Source organism: Suillus fuscotomentosus (assembly GCF_016647785.1).
Source record: "Suillus fuscotomentosus strain FC203 chromosome Unknown F5891scaffold_90, whole genome shotgun sequence".
Taxonomy (NCBI): Eukaryota; Fungi; Basidiomycota; class Agaricomycetes; order Boletales; family Suillaceae; genus Suillus; species Suillus fuscotomentosus.
The window spans coordinates 1-16,782 of record NW_024539602.1 but is presented as its reverse complement, the minus strand read 5'-3'; the positions used below and the strand labels follow the sequence as shown (position 1 = coordinate 16,782).

Genomic DNA, 16,782 nt, shown 5'->3' with positions numbered 1-16,782 from the left:
TACTGATGCATTACTGATGCCTGGAATGCATTACAGTAATGTGACATCAGTCATCAACATTTGAACATTCTCAAAAAAGGGAAGCTCATACACAATTAACAATGGCTCCCAGTGGGCCAGCATGGATCCACATCCTACATGCTCACCACATCAGTAATGCATGAAACCATCAAAAGAAGGGAAACATTGCACGGTCGTACACGGTCAACATGCATCAGCATGGAAAGCAAAGGGTGGTACAATTGCACCAATAATGCATCACTGCCAACTGGTGCGCTGCAGTTGTACTGTTTAGTGCATTAATATGACACGAACCTGTGGTGGGTGCATGAGCAGGTCGACTGTACATTAGCGACATGTGATTGTAGTGATGAGAGAACGGGCACTATGTAGGAAAATGCTGTGCCACTAGTAGTAGTATGACTGCTGCAGTATTTGCCGCGACACTTTAAGCTTAACCGGTATATTATGCAGCTACAGAGCGCTCTGTAGCATTCTGTAGCACAATCCAACCCACTGATAGGCTGCATCAGTGCCTTGAGGGACTTGACATTATTAGTATAAACTCACTTGGTTATTATTGTCCTGCGAAGACTAATTTCTAGTGCGTTTCAACTCCCGAGTCCCCAGATTTCAGGCTTCGGCTTTCTGGTTTCTCAGATGCATACAAAAATTTACCATGAAAGTATGTATTATAATCACGATGCGAGTCTGCAATATGATGTGCAAAATAACCGCTGAAAGACCATGTATCATATATACAACTTGAGTTTATTTCCAGCAAGTAACTTCAAGTATAGTGTCGCAGCACCCCCCAAATATGGGTGACCCCGATATCGGATGACCACGATGACCGCGACCATCACCAAAAGTCCAAAAACCTGACACCACCTGATCATTAGGATTCTGGTCCCATGGTTGTCTAGCTCATGTACGGCAAGCACAGATCACCAAATATCACTTTCATATTTACGATCAGGCTGAATCATGCAATAGATGGAGAATGTTCAGGCTGACCAGTACATGATAACTCAGTTGTCATAATGAAATTCAAATGATGCACTATGATCTAGTACTATGCTACACCACCTTATACCGCCTGCAGCCTGACTGGTGCCTGATATACCTGGCGCTAGCTAATGTAAGGCCACCGGTGGCCCAATAATAGTATAACAATATTACAAGGCTCCATATCCCTCTTGTGTGAGAATGTCATCGTCAAGTTCCTCTCCCTCGTCAGCCCTGATTTGGTCTTCATCGTCAATTCCATCCTCCTCACCATCCTCCTTGCCGTCATCATCATCAACCTCATTGTCATCATCACTCACCTCTCCTAAACCAAACTCCTCATCTTCATCTTCATCAACCGATACGACAGCACCATCATTTTGCAGAATCCATCCCACTCTTGTGTGACCTGGTGACCGACACCGCCCCCATGGAAGCGCATAAACATATCACGATCAACAAAACTATTCATTATATCAGTGTATAGCAATATCAATCAGATAGAAAATACATACTGATTAACATAGAAATACAAAAAATCTTGATTGTGATCCTCAGCTGGACGCACAAATGAAGGGGTGAGTCTGGTGTCAGTACGCCCATGTTCAAATCCTGGAATCAAGTGAACAGCATGGATCACTTGGTCTGGATCAACAAAGCCAAAACTATCTGGCTCGTCACATTTGAAAAAACCAATGTGGTGGAGCCGTTTTGCTGACCAACCAGCTTTGAAAGAAATGTCACGACCGAACCAGCGCACAAAAACTACATCCATGCGCATTGGTGTCTGTCCATTGATACTGCCTGGACTGTAATACCAAATGTTGACATGGAAAATCTTGATCACCCGAGCATACCAGTATGGATGTCGATCATCGTCATCCTCATGTGACAACACCATAATGTCAGCATGAGTGCATGGGTTAATTGAGTCTTGTGCTCTCCGAAGGTCGTAAGTGGTGTAGTTGATCCGCAGGACACTGTGTTCGAAAAGCTGGTTGTTGGCGAGAATAAGCTGGCTTCTGTCATCATCAGAGAAGTCCTGTTCATCCCCTGCATAATTAATGCCACGAATTTGGCCCAGCAGATGGTCCTTGAGACGTGGTATGAAGTCCTGAGCACCAGGTTAATAGAACTATTCATACAATGATCATCTAGACTTACCTTCACTGCCGGATCTCCTGTGAGTTCACTGAGCCATGCAGTGATATCATAAGAGCTTTGTGCATATTTTGAAATATGATAATGCAAGGCAGGAGATGAGCCCCTTCAGTGAATTCACTCTGTCTCAGACAGACAGCTGAGTGTGACAATGTACTGTTGGAAATGGGCCATCCCATGTGGGCCCATGGACATAATTGTACCATGATATATGAGTGGGCCAGGTGAATGTGTGTACCCAAGACACACGGATGGGCTGAGGGTACATTATATAGACAGTGGTATAGGAATGTATTAGTATATATGTAGGACATTATAAATGCTAATTCCCGTTTACATTGGAGACGAGTGGGCCAGCCAGATGTGTGTACCCAAGGTAAACAGATGGGCTGACCATATGAGTGGGCTGAGTGAATCTGTGTACCCGACACATACGAATGGGCCGAGAGCATACAGTATAGATAGTTATATAGGAATTTACTAGTATACATGACATTATTAATACCAAATTTTGTGTACGATGGAGACGAGTGGGCCAGCCGGATGTGTACCCAAGGTAAACGGATGGGCCGGGGGTATATAGCAGACTTACAGGAATCTTATCGAATAGTGAATCCGGTGTAAAATGGAAACGACCGAGCCGGACGAATGATATACACCGGAGATCCGGTCATATTATCATCTGGCAGGTGCATTTTTAATCACTGGCCCATGATCTGGTAGCTACATTATCTGGTTGATGCATCATTTCACAAGCCCATCGGCCGGTATACTACATACATGAACCGGTCAATCTAATACACCATCTAGTACATTCTACCATGGCATTAGATTGTCCTTATCAACAAAACAAACTACATGTACTGGCATTACTTGGCCCTATTACCAGAAGGGTTCTTGTCATGCCTAGCACTCACCAACCAACCTTGTTGCCGTTGTAGAGAATCATGCCTCTCATGGCGTGATATGGTAGTTTTCACCAAGGAGTATACAGCACGAACTCATAGCATTACTCTGTGCGCTACCCGCAGCTATCTCTATATGAGGCGCAGCTTTCCCACGCAACGCGCGCCATGCGCGCACCATTCCCGCGCTTCACGATGTATACGCGCGCGCGCGTTCCCGCGCTTGCGCGCCCTATAGCGCCAGCCATCCAGATGCATCCATCCACTGTCCACCAAGCTCCCTAGTGCGTATATTTCCATTTCCTTTATTAGCATAGTTCCACCTTTATTTTTATCATAGTTTCTCACTCATATATATTTTTACATACCTACTCGGTAGCGCTTCGGCTCCGCATGAGCGCGCTTAGGCGCGCTATATAAGCGCCAGCAGTACATACTACACGGGACCTACTTTTCCTACTTTTCACTTACTAGTTACTACCCACTTACTACTTAGCAGAATATAGTAGAAAGCTATTCCTTTACATTTTGCACTCTTATATCTCTTATCTTGCTTTATATCACTACTTAAGCTTAGTTTCTCATTTCCGCATACACGCGCGCGCTTTCCCGCGCTTCGCGCTAATACGCGCGCGCGTTCCCGCGCCTTTGTACCTTGCGCGCACCTGCGCTTTCTCGCGCTTCGCTTAAGCGCACACTTCTAGATCCTTGCTGCACTCACTTCCCCTATAGGGTTGAACGCACTTGCTTCTCAAGTAACGCAGACTAGGCAGCGCGCGACCTTACAACTTTTACAGATACAGTCAGGAGCTTCTTTTGTTCCTCATTGTATTGTTGTTTCTACACCGTGATTGAGGTGCAAATGCCCGGTTTGGTAAAGGAGCCGAAAGGGACTGACCATCTGCCGGCAGATGTGGTGGCCCAGTGAGCATGGTGTGAAGGGTACTAGTGGAGGGCATAGATGCCATTGGGACAGTAGGGGCCGGTACCGGAAGTGCACTAACCGGATGACTGTGTGGACCGGATTCCCCCATGGTGGGGACAGGGTTGATGGTAGAGGTGGAGGGTGTAGGTACCTGCTCATGCCTTGCGACTGGTGAGCCATCTCCGACAGGACGTGTGTTGGTCGAAAACACATCCAGAGTGAAGACATTGTTGGTGATGGAATGACCCAAGGCGCTGATTGAGCCAAAGTCAGGGAATGTGGGGGTATTGGGGATGACAATAGGTGGCGGATTGAATGCTGGTGGAGTTGAACTGGCTGCTGTGGTGGCCCTGTGGCTGTTGCTCAGGTACCGGGCGATACTGTTGACCTGAAAAGTCAACTGATCTACCACTTCCTTCTGGGAGGCTAATTCATTTGTAAAGCTGGCTTGCAGCCGATCAATACAATGGGACAGCTCATCATGAATAATGTCGTCACGTGTCTGGAGCTGATCCATGTCGATCTGAATTTGTGCCAGGAGGGCATCCATCTCGACATTGGTCGAAGAATGGGGCTGGGGAGTCTGATGAGGTACAGAAATGTCGACAGGAGAGGCGGGTCTTTGAGTATGAGGATAGACTGGAGAGTACCGGATGTCATCCGGTGTCCCTATAAATGATGCTGGGGGCAGGGTAGTTTCATCCATGGCTTTGATCCATTGATCCGTCGAAAAATCATCAACAGATACCTCAGGGCCTGCATCAGTAGCAGTGCCAGGATGTTCGGTGCCAGTGAGTGCAGGGGCATCGGTCATATCAACATCGACATCCAGTTCCTCCAGAATAGGACTGGGACACTGAGTTTGGACGACTAGAAGAATACAATTAGTAGATATACTATGGAAAATAAGATACTTGCCTTTACCTTTGCCTTTGTTTTTTGACTGCCCAATGGTCTTGGTTTTTCCAGTCGTCTTGGAGCTAGTGACTATGGCTGTGGCCAGTAGGACTGGATCATCCAGCCAGATGCATTTCATCCTCCACTTGCTGCAAAGAATGCAAGTATGGGCGACCTCGCCCCTTTTGGTCAACCAGCTTTCACATTTGGCCTTCATAATTGTGCATCTCCTGCATGGTAGGATAGGCGTACCAATGGGTTTCTATGAAGAATTAGTATAGCACGACCGGTGGAGAGTTACTGGATGTCTTACCAGCTGTGGACGCTTGCCCCTGGTCTTTGCCTTGTCCTTGGCTGTTCTGGTACGATCTGTACCAGACTTGGACTATTATCATGATTATATTAGCCATACTCATGATAGGTGCAATAATATGAAAACTTACTGGTAATCGTCCCTCGCCCGGTTTGACCCGTGTCCCAGAAGGCTCAATTGCATCGTCTTCATCCGCCTCCTCCTCCTCCGCCTCCTCCTCCGGTTCGTATTCCTCCGAGTCAGCGGCCTTCTTCTTCTGGTTTGGAAGGGGCAGCATTGGCCAAGTGGTAATGACAATGGTTGGTAAATTCTGTATGAATCAATGACATTGCCGGTGTTGATATTGAAAAAATGAATGTACCTTTTTGATCATGGTTTGTTTTGGATTATGGAGCTGACCGCTATTGTCAGTTGCATTTAAAGTATGAAACGGAAACTCACAATGACTTCCGGATCATGATCGCCATCTTCCATCATCATTTGCTGGTTATCGCGATCCGGTGACATTGCCCTTGCCTTCGCCTTCACCTTTCCCTTTCCTTTTCCCTTCGCCTTGGGCTTATCTTTGCCAATGCGAACTGTATCACCATCAGTGTCCGTGTCTGTTAACAGTGGCTTCGACTTGGGGATAGCCTTCTGGGCCCTCTTGACCTGACGTGGGGGACTCGCACTGAATTGTCGTTTGCGTGGTCTTGATGGGCCTGCAATGGCACCAGATGTATTGCCAGGAATGCGCATTGTGTTGGGAGCCAGTAGTTCCGGAGCCGGTGGAGCAAATGCTGGTGGAGCAGGTGCCGGTGGAGGAGCAGGTGCCGGTACAGGAGCAGGTGCCGGTGCAGGTTTGGCTACAGGTGCAAGTGCCGGTGCTGGTGCCGGTGGAGGGCCAGATAGCAGTGTTGGTGCAGTGGTAGTGGTTGGTGCAGTGGGAGCAGGACCCAATGTCTTGGGGTATAACAGATGACCTCGGCAAATGTCCTCATTGTTGCCAACACGAGTCCAATCCGGTACTTGAACCAATCATGTGGTACCCCTCTGAGCTCTATGAATCTCAGCTGCCATAGAGAGCAGGCAAAGGGGGATGTAGGTAGCCATCGTCCGGTAGGAGTGAATGGCATCATTCTAATGATATTAATGGATACAATACAAAAAAAATGACAAACATACCATTTGAGATGCAATGGCTCTGCTCAACCTCATCCTCTCATCTTCTGACCGGGACCGGAGAACCTCTTCAACCATCTGATTCAACCTGGCAAGAAGGGCAATGAGTGCCTGGTTGGCAGTGGTGGCAGCAGCAGTACTAATGTTGGAAGACATATCAGCAGTAAGACAAAATGACGGTAGCAGGTTGGCTTGCAAAAGAGATCCGGAAGGGAACAAGGAAATTGAAAATTGCCAGATGTTCAGGTAATTTCAGATATTGCCGAAAGAACAATGAATGTACCGGTTCTCTTGATCCGGAAGGGAATGAGGAAATTGAAAATTGCTGGATGTTCAGGTGATTTCGGATATTTCCGAAGGAACAATTAATGTACCGGTTCTCTTCTCCGAAGTTGCCATGTGTCCTTGTGCGAATGCCATTGTTGCCACATCATCGCTATCAAATTGGCGTGAGTAGAGCATCCACTGACAGGCTTTGGAACAACCCATGACACATTCCGGATATCGCACAAAATATACTGATTTAGACAAGTCATTCAGCAGAAGGAGGAAAAGAATTTCGTCCTCAGAGATTATTGAGGATCATTTACACTTATCTAGCGAGGCCAAAGGTAATAAATCAATTGCCTTTCCGGAAGGTACCTCACATGATCCGGCAGTATTTTTCATATTGGAACTGGGACACGACAGCCTTGGAATGAATTGCTCAAACATTGGCGACTGTAAGTCCTCTCATACTGACCTATACACCTAATTATTGATGCCTTCTAGACTTAGATGTTGCATCTGCTTATGACCGGTGGAAGGATGGCAAGACTTTGATGATGCCAGAATGCAGGATCGAGAACAGCCGGTCATTCGACATGGGTTTCGACCGGTTCCCAAGCCAACCGGTGTCAGACTCATTGGATATGGGGTTCCCTCTGTCCAATACTAACTGGTCTTCAATTGCCACACCTATATCCGAGTTGGACATGGGATTTCCACCTGGCCATGCATTCAATACCGATGATTTCGCGGAGCCAGCGACTGGCTCTCTGAACTTCCTGGCACACAATCAACTGGCCGGTGGCTCAGGTATTTGGTTGATTCAATATGCAAGGAATGGGATTACTCATGATTATCATCAAGTCAATGATGTTTCAGTGAAAGACAGCCCTTTGGACATGGGTTTCAATTCACCTGCAGTTCAACACAGTCATCCGGATTTGGACATGGGCTTTCATTCACCTCCGGTTCAACAGGGTTTCAATTCACCTCCGGTTCAACATGGTCATCCAGATTTGGGCATGAGCTTTCGTTCACCGGTTCAACATCATGATCCGGACCAGAGGTCTTTAGACATGGGCTTTCATTCACCTCAGGCTCAATATCATGATCCAGACCAGATGTCATTAGACATGGGCTTTTATTCACCTCCGGTTCAACATCGTGATCCGGACCAGATGTCATCTGACATGGGTTTTAATTCGCCTGTGGTTCAACATGATTATCTGGACCAGAGGCCTTCCGGCGTTGATCTGGTTGATATTCCAGATCAGTCAAGTGAGTTTTATCATTTTATTAGGTTACACTGTTACATGTACATTCAGTGGGTCTTTGATCGGAAGAGACACCTTTGGACATGGGTTTTGGGACAGATCCAGCACATGATCTTGCCCATCATTTGAATATTCAACCGGAAGAGACCCCTTTGGAGATGGCTAGTGAACCGGAACCTATCGGATTTGTGATTCAGCGTGCTGTAGGTGACTTGCGCTTGGCAATGCACTGGTTGGAGATGGAAAGGGCTCATGGTACAATGTCGCCGGAAGAAGCACTTGTCAGCGAGGAAGTTCTTCAGTCCACTAGTGAGTTATTATTGGCATTTCAACTTATATCAATATACCGACTGTCGACATGACATCTATATATATACCATTGATACTTTCCACCCCTTGTATAGTACATTCAATGAAATGTGATTATTACGCTCTTTGCATGTAATTCACGTTATAAGACACCTTTGCAGCTCTAGTGGAGCGCTTTGGCTCCGGCTTATCAATGTGAGCTCCATCTGTTTGAGTTTTCTTACCAGTGCCCCATGTGGTGGCAGGAGCCGTTGGTTTAGGTGCAGGTATCTTCTGACTGGACTTCTGCTTCTGACCGGACTTCTTCATTCGACTGGCTGATGCAGGACCAACAAAGCTACTTCTTGATGCAGTTTTGGGAGGCAGTGGGGCTGTAGAATGATTGCTGGATGATTCTGCTGAAGGAGTGCCAGCATCGTCCTCCAGTGGTATGTTGCGCCCAATGACATTTGATTTAGATTTCTTGACCAATGGGCCGGAGTCTTCCTCCAGATGAAATCTGACAGCTCTGCTTCACTTTCCAATAGATTGGTGCTCCGGGGGCGGTGATTGGACTTCAGCATCGCCTTCTTCATCCCCATTCTCTTCCTCACCACTTGACTCTGGTTCCACCCTTCCGACTGGTGTAGAGACTCATGCCTCTCATGGTGCGATATGGCACCTTTCACTAGGAAGTTCACAGCATGAACTTGTAGTATCACTCTGTGTGCTACCCACAGCTATCCCTATATGAGGCGCAGCTTTCCTGCGCAACGCGCACCATGCGCGCACCATTCCTGCGCTTGAGCACCCTATAGCGCCAGCCATCCAGAAGCATCCATCCACTGTCCACCAAGCCCTCTAGTGTGTATATTTCCATTTCTCTCATTTGCATATTGTTCTGTCTTTATTTTTATCATGGACTCTCACTCATATATATCTTTACATACCTACTCGGTAGCGCTTCGGCTCCGCATGACCGCGCTTAGGCGCGCTATATAAGCGCCAGCAGTACATACTATTACGGACTTTGAAACTTTACATTTTTACCACTTACTTTTCCTTCAACTGACTACTTACTACTCACTTACTACTTAGCAGAATATAGTAGAAATCTATTTGTTTACACTTCACATCACTCTTCTCTTACCTTGTATCATATCATCACTTAAGTTTAGTCTCTCTTATTTCCGCATACGCACGCGCGCTTTCCCGCGCTTCGCGCAATACACGCGTGCACCTGCGCTTTCTCGCGCTTCGCTTTGGTGCACACCTCTAGATCCTTGCTGCACTCACTTCCCCTTTAGGGTCGAACACACTTGTCATCTCAAGCATAGCAGACTAGGCAAACGCACGACCTTCAACATTTATAGATACAGTCTGGAGCATCATTTGTTCCTCTCTGTATTGTTGTTTCTACACCGGCTTACCGGATGATTTTCCGGTTGACTTTGCAGGTGGTTTTTTAACCAGAATAGATTGGACAGCTTTGCCTGGCTTTCCGGTCAATTTCAGCTTGGAAGGCGGTAATTGAGCTTCATCATTTTCACCTTCGCCTTCACCATCCTCGCCCTCACTACTTGACTCCAGTTCCACCCTGCTGGTTGACTTGCCAGATGACTTTCCGGTCAACCTACCGGTTGGTTTTTGAACCGGAACTCTGGTCTTTGCTGTTACTGGACTGCATGTTGTGCTAGAGTCGCTCTCTGAGATCTTCTCCACCGGCTCCCTCATCTCCTTCTCATGGTCTTGCCAGCCTTTGAATTCAAATGTTGGCCGAACCTTGTCCTTTTGTCTCTGATGCCAGAACTGCAAGAGCCAGTCAGCGTTATGCAGCTGAAGCTTGGACGGGTCCTTGATCTTTTCACCGGCAGGTAAAAAAAAAAACTTGGGCTTGATGAAATTCTCTTGAGCCTCCGTCACTGCAGACCAAGGAACAGACACCTTTGGCTTTTGACTGCAAAACCCTGCAAAATAAGTAATTCCTCTATCAACCCTCCAGATATTTCATTTGTGAAACTTACTGTAGTGTTTTGTGAGGAATGTCCGGATAAGAGACTTTTTGTTTTCTAAGTTGAGGGGCTCAATATCCGATATGACCGGAAGCCCATAGGCATCGACCTCTAAAGTAAACTCCTCCTTCTTTCTCCTTGGATTTCTGCTCTCCTTTCCATCAGCATCCTCATTGCCATCGTCATCATTATTCCGGTCAATTGCTGGCATCACATGGTGTAAGTACTTGACCGGATGCATCAACATTGCACAAAAAAGAAGCTCACCAAACTCTTCTCTGACATAGGCATTCCACTCTGGTAACATGGACTTCCAGTCCTTTGTATCTGTGAAACTATTGCCCTCTAACTTTTCATTGAAGTCAATTCTTATGACCGGATCAGGCCATCTTTACCGGTTGAGAGAATTAAAATGTCACTCACCCATTGATCCTCACCTCGCCTTCCTCAGTTTTCCATGCAGACAATATGAATATCCTCATACCAGCCTGCCTCCATAACTGAGTTGCAAGATCCTTCATCATACCAGGAGCTTTCTTCTGAGCGAACTCAGCCTGGACATCTGTAGGAGGAGCACTGCTAGACCATTCTATAGCAGTCGTATTTGCTTCATCCAGCTGCTCTTCAGATAAACTGGCCATAATTGCATTGACCGCACCCTGGTAGTGTTTAATCATTTCCTTCCCTCCTGGCCTTGCTCTGGTCTTTTCAAGGATCTCCTTCTTGTACTGGTGTTCTATCACCAACTGGGTAGTCCATTTCTTACTGAACTTGCTTTGTTTTTTGAGTGTCTTTTCCGCTCTCCGGTTATATAACCAGTCCCGGTGTAGAGACTCGTGTGTCTCATGGTGTGATATGGCAGGTTTCACTAGGAAGTATACAGCACAAACTTGCAGCGTCATTCTGTGCGCTACCCACAGCTATCTCTATATGACGCGCAGCTTTCCCACGCAACGCGCGCCATGCGCGCACCATTCCCGCGCTTCGCGATGTATACGCGCGCGCGCGTTCCTGCGCTTGCGCGCCCTATAGCGCCAGCCATTCAGATGCATCCATCCACTGTCCACCAAGCTTCCTAGTACGTATATTTCCATTTCCTTTATTAGCATAGTTCCACCTTTATTTTTATCATAGTTTCTCACTCATATATATCCTTACATACCTACTCGGTAGCGCTTCGGCTCCGCATGACCGCGCTTAGGCGCGCTATATAAGCGCCAGCAGTACATACTACACTTTACCTTACTTTTCCCTTGAACTTACTAGTTATCACCCACTATTTACTTAGCAGTACATAGTAGAAGTCTATTGGTCTACACTTTGCATCTATCTTTTCTTATATTGCTTTATATCATCACTTAAGCTTAGTCTCTTTTATTTCCGCTTACGCGCGCGCGCATTCCTGCGCCTTCGTACCTTGCGCGCACTTGCGCTTTCTCACGCTTCGCGTTGCCGCGCATACCTCTAGATCTTTGCTGTACTCACCTCCCCTTTAGGGTCGAACGCACTTGTCTCCTCAAGCAACGCAGACTAGGCAACGCGCGACCTATCAACATTTATAGATACTGCCAGGAGCATCATTTGTTCCTAGTAGTATTGTTGTTTCTACACCGGTACATCTTCATCCATCATGAGCATTTATGAAATTAGAAGATTGGCTGCTTACAGATTTCCTTTTCTTCAACAGCTGGGCATCCATCTTAGGGGCTTGCATCTTGGCCTCTTTTATGACCGCCCTCATAATCGTTTTCCTATCCTTACCGGTTGCTTCCTTCCATTCTTCTAGGTGAGATTGTAAGACCAGCAGCGCTTCCTCAGTCAATTCCTGCTTGGTCTTTTGGGGGCTGTGTACTGATGAGTTAGATCGGGCCATTGCAAAGCAGTTGAGGTCTTGGTAGAAGAAAGGATACAGTATAATCTTACATAGCCAATCGCCACCATGTATCCGAAAGTAGAACCGAACAAGAGATTATCTGCCAACATGATACTCTCAGGCTTAACATGCCCTGTGTTTCCGGTTCATAGAATTTAGGACTGCAAAACACACAAACTTAGACCAAGTTTATCATATAGTATACAGGCAGCATACAGTAATACTCTCAAAAATGCCATACAGCATAGGGAGACACATTTATACCGGAAGAAATCCATGGGAATTGGGATGATGGCAGGATTACAATGTGTTTGATTAACTAACCTGGAAATGACGAAACTTATGGCAAACTCGGTTGCTCTGACCTTAATATATCCTAAATAGAGATGATGTTCCAAGATTTCTGATCACCCGGTGTAGAAGAGGAATCTTGACTATAGGTGAAAACACTTAAAACAAATGGGTGCCCTACAGCAAGACCAGGATACGAGACAACGACTTGACCCAAAGGACAACCACTGAGAGACACATACTACAGTGACCTATCTCCGTATAATACGAGGGAACGGACGTGCATAATATCCCGTATGATACGGGCCAGCGGACCATGGGCCCATGATAAAAATATTCTCGACTATGATGGATGGGCCGGGAGGCAAATTATTCCCAATGGAGGCGGGTGGGCCCATGCAGGGAATATATAGAGTAGATGAGTGGGCTGATGTAAATGAATATTAGGTAGACGGGTGGGCCGAGGTAGCTGGATATTATGCAGATGGGTGTATTAAGGTAGATGTGTATGAGATAGATGGGTAGGTACTTGTTATCACATTCACGGGTGGGCCCAGACACATATTAAATTAGACGGGTGGGCCGAGGGTATTATAAAATATTGTATTATACGGGTGGGCCCAGACGCATATTAATTAGACCGGTGGGCCGAGGGTGTTGTATGGGATGTTGTATTAGACCGGTGGGCCGAGGGTGGTATACAATATAGATGGGTGGGCCCATGTGTATCATAATTGTAGACATGATGGAGCTGAGGTAGTTGTACATCAACCAAATCAGAGGAGGTAATAAATCAAAGTTACCAAGTTCCCGGAGCATCAGGTGATCTCCTGACATGGCAGTGCGAAGCTTGTGTTGCCCAACGAGACGCCAAGTTCCGGCCACCAGAATTTGAGTCAACTGTACCGAGTTCCGAGTTCCGGGACCCGGAACTCACCACATAAGTTGGTTAATACTTTTTGATGGTGCACAGGTCGTCTTGCAGAATGTGGAATCCAGGGTGCGAAGCTTGTGTTGCCCTACGAGAAGCCAAGTTCCGACCACCAGAATTGGAGTCAACTGTACCAAGTTCCGAGTTCCGAGTTCCGGGACCTGGAACTCAACACATAATTTAGTTAATACTTTCCGTGTTAAATGGCCAACCGAAGTTGAGATGTTTCTGAAGAGAGCAGCAGGTGCTCTCTTGACATGGCCTCTGATGGTGCTTAGGTTGTCTTGCAGAATGTGGAATCCGCGGTGCGAAGCTTGTGTTGCCCTACGAGAAGCCAAGTTCTGACCACCAAAATGTGAGTCAACCGTACTCAGAGGTAATAAATCAAAGTTACCGAGTTCCCGGAGCAGCAGGTGATCTCCTGACATGGCTGTGCGAAGCTTGTGTTGCCCTATGAGACTCCAAATTCTGACCACCCAAATATGGGTCAACTGTACCGACCTCCGAGTTCCGGGACCCGGGAGTCGACAAATGAATATCTGATGACCAGCGAGTCAACCTTACTCAGAGGAGGTAATAAATCACAGTTACCGAGTTCCCGGAGCAGCAGGTGATCTCCTGATATGGCAGTACGAAGCTTGTGTTGCCCTATGAGACGCCAAATTCCGACCACCTAAATATAGGTCAACCGTACCGACTTCCGAGTACCGGGACCCGGGAGTCGACAAATGAATATCTGATGACCAGCACACTTCCAATCAGGTAGTATTTCATTGAGCAATGGATAATAATACATCTTTGACAGCGGCCAAAATTATCCATCGCTCCCTTATCTGATCCTCTCTATCTCCACCCCCTATAACACCAAAGTCTGGACATCCAGCATTCAGCGTCTGATTTCCTAAGATTAACATCCAGCATGAACGGTTCTTCCCCTTCCCCTCCTGATAGCATAAACATCTGGCGCACTTGAGCCCTGACTGTGACTTATGAAGCAGGGGAATATACTGAGCAGAAATTCAAGGCAGAGAAGACTGGAGGAGGCCCAGTCATACCTTCCCCCAACCTAGACACTGATCTGGTGATGGCGTGCGATCGCTTGGCTGATGTACTCATAAAGGCATCTAAAAATCCCAGTGGGTCTTCCTGCAGATTCGGAAAATTCTATTTATCATTCAAATTCCTGCATGACAGTTCAGATGCAGATGGATATTGCTGTTACGCACTCAAATAGATCTGTTATGCGGAGCCCTAAGAGGGGCGTCGTCCGCTAACATTCGTGACGTAACCGGAAGGGTCCGGTGTAGCGACTGAGACTGGCGACGTCGAGTCGGCAGATATCAGAGACGCGCGTGTCACGTGACTTCTAAGACAGATGTCTTCAAAGTCACTGACGTTCTCAAAGTAAGGACAGTCTTGTCCGAACGATGAGGTGGTCGATCGAGGTAGACTTAGGCGCGATGAGCACCTAAGAAAAGATACTAGAGACTGAAGCTGAGGGGGCTTCAGAGGGAAGTATGTTCGAGGGAAGATTGAGTAGATTCAAGTTAGGGAATCTAGTACAGAGTGACCGACTACTTATACTAAGTGGAAAGGGTTAAGGGCAAGGCTACCGTACTGTAGGTAAGGGCAAAGGGGAAACGGAAAGGGTATAGGTACGATGGTGGCAGAGCCTGATTAGTGATGTAAGGTCGAATGCGGAATGAGACCGAGAAACGTTGGAACGAGCCAACGGTAAATGATACAACGTGCAGCATGCACGAGTCAAAGGAAAGATAAGACAAGATAAGGAAAGCCACATTGGTGGCACGAGTCAGAACGAGTCATAGCCCGAAGGCACGTGCGCACGTTGGTGCGATTGGGAGGGGGAGGCGAGGGACGGGAACGGTCCCGAGGATCCGGTCAACGGATAGTCGGTAGAGAAGTGCGAGCCGGAGGCATACGAGGGCGAGGACGAAGGGGAAAAATGATAGGGGGGCCATGTAGCCGATGTTACTTGTAACAATTGCAAGATATAGCAAATTGATCTCCCCGAAGGACACCAGGCATAATGAACATAAAGAGGTGAGGTTGCTTGAGAGGTGTCCTCCTGGCCATGAAGGCAAAAGGTTGGTCGATGAACCTGCAATAATTCTTGATGCATCCGGTGCCATCATTGCATGGTATCTCCCAGATGCCCTGACAGACACCACCCAGGTGTGTAATATACATTGTTACTCGATGGATATCGAATATTAATGGAACCTACAGAAGGAAATCAGGGAGGCCACCTATTTGCTCTCTCCAAGCCTTGAAAAAAGTGTAAGGGCTGATGGCAATTGGTGAACTAATCAAAGGTTGTTCAACCGGGGCTCGGAAGATGTTGGAGCAACTCCCGGATGCATCAATCTATCTCCGGCATGGTTTCAACAAGGACACGAGGTAGGATCTGATGAGATGGTGATTCCAGCAGTCATACTTACCAATCCAAAAGAATGTGTCCGATCCGGAGGTATCTGCATCATTGAAGGGACCTTCCTGCGAGAATATCCTCAAAGCCATTGCAAGGCCAGCAGCCATCGCGTCCGCGGCACTCAGAGTCATGCATCCTGAGCAGTACTGGGCAGGGTTGAGAACCTTGTCAAACCTTGGAAATATAGCAGTAAGCAAGGATCTGCCACAGATGCCGGAGGCCCTGCAGTACTGGGCATCCGTGTTTAACACCCTCTCCATCATTTCCAATCGGGAAACCCCCCATCATCGAGACCACATGTCCATTGCTGAATGCTTCGACATTCTCACCACTGTGGGGGACTATTCTAATGCTCAGATGACAATGCCAAACCTTCAGCTGGAGTTCAAGTACAATTCCGGCTGTATGATTGCGTTTTCCAGAAAGATTGTGAGACATGGAGTGTATGATGTGGAAGGGGATTGGATTGCTTGGGCATGGTATATGAGGGATGCTGTTCATATTTATGCTGGTGTTCCATCATGTGGATGGGCTAGTGTGGATGGTCCATACAGTGTGTGAAAGATCAAACAAAGAGCAAGCATTGTGACCTATATACATTCCAACAAATGAATACCATGTACCAATTGTGATCCGGACCTCAATACTCAATTTTGAGCATTTCCCAAGTGATATGTGGGACTAAATAATTTGGATGCAAGCCTCGGTATTCGATAATTGGAACTCGGGACTTGACATATGGGAGTCCTGAGTGCCGGGGTACTTAGTCCCGACACCCGGACCTCAGCACGTGATATTTGAGACTGGGGGAAGATGTATAAATACGCTCGAATTAACATTTGTTATTGCCATACACATTTAACAAAACCCTGAACCCCAACATTGTGGACTCCGGACTCGACACTGTTCTGAATACCGAGTTCCGGACGCCCAGGTCCCGAGTCCTGAATTTCGGAGGTCGGGGCTCGGAGACCTGGAGCTCGGCAACTGTGTTGGGTGTCAGGGTATCCAGACCATTGGAGAT

At 47.0% G+C, this 16,782-nt stretch overlaps 3 protein-coding genes across 3 annotated transcripts; 1 reads left to right on the top strand and 2 right to left on the bottom strand.

Annotated features, from left to right (window-relative positions):
- Positions 1–2,913: 2,913 nt before the first annotated feature.
- On the bottom strand, positions 2,914–6,526 carry F5891DRAFT_985513 (uncharacterized protein; the record flags this gene model as incomplete). The annotated part of the gene is made up of 10 exons (XM_041377606.1): positions 2,914–2,941; positions 2,973–2,985; positions 3,973–4,869; positions 4,924–5,158; positions 5,210–5,281; positions 5,340–5,519; positions 5,571–5,603; positions 5,651–6,216; positions 6,238–6,328; positions 6,374–6,526. The coding sequence occupies 10 exons, from the start codon at positions 6,524–6,526 to the stop codon at positions 2,914–2,916; spliced, it is 2,268 nt and encodes a 755-aa protein (XP_041219362.1).
- A 331-nt stretch (positions 6,527–6,857) lies between these two features.
- On the top strand, positions 6,858–8,953 carry F5891DRAFT_1195918 (uncharacterized protein; the record flags this gene model as incomplete). The annotated part of the gene is made up of 6 exons (XM_041368213.1): positions 6,858–6,981; positions 7,030–7,092; positions 7,142–7,447; positions 7,502–7,915; positions 7,981–8,220; positions 8,748–8,953. 6 exons carry the CDS (start codon positions 6,858–6,860, stop codon positions 8,951–8,953), a joined length of 1,353 nt encoding a protein of 450 aa, XP_041219361.1.
- Positions 8,954–9,615: 662 nt separating this feature from the next.
- F5891DRAFT_1195917 (uncharacterized protein) lies at positions 9,616–11,113 on the bottom strand (the record flags this gene model as incomplete). Its single annotated transcript, XM_041368212.1, has 4 exons — positions 9,616–10,166; positions 10,224–10,415; positions 10,479–10,579; positions 10,635–11,113. The coding sequence occupies 4 exons, from the start codon at positions 11,111–11,113 to the stop codon at positions 9,616–9,618; spliced, it is 1,323 nt and encodes a 440-aa protein (XP_041219360.1).
- Positions 11,114–16,782: the final 5,669 nt, after the last annotated feature.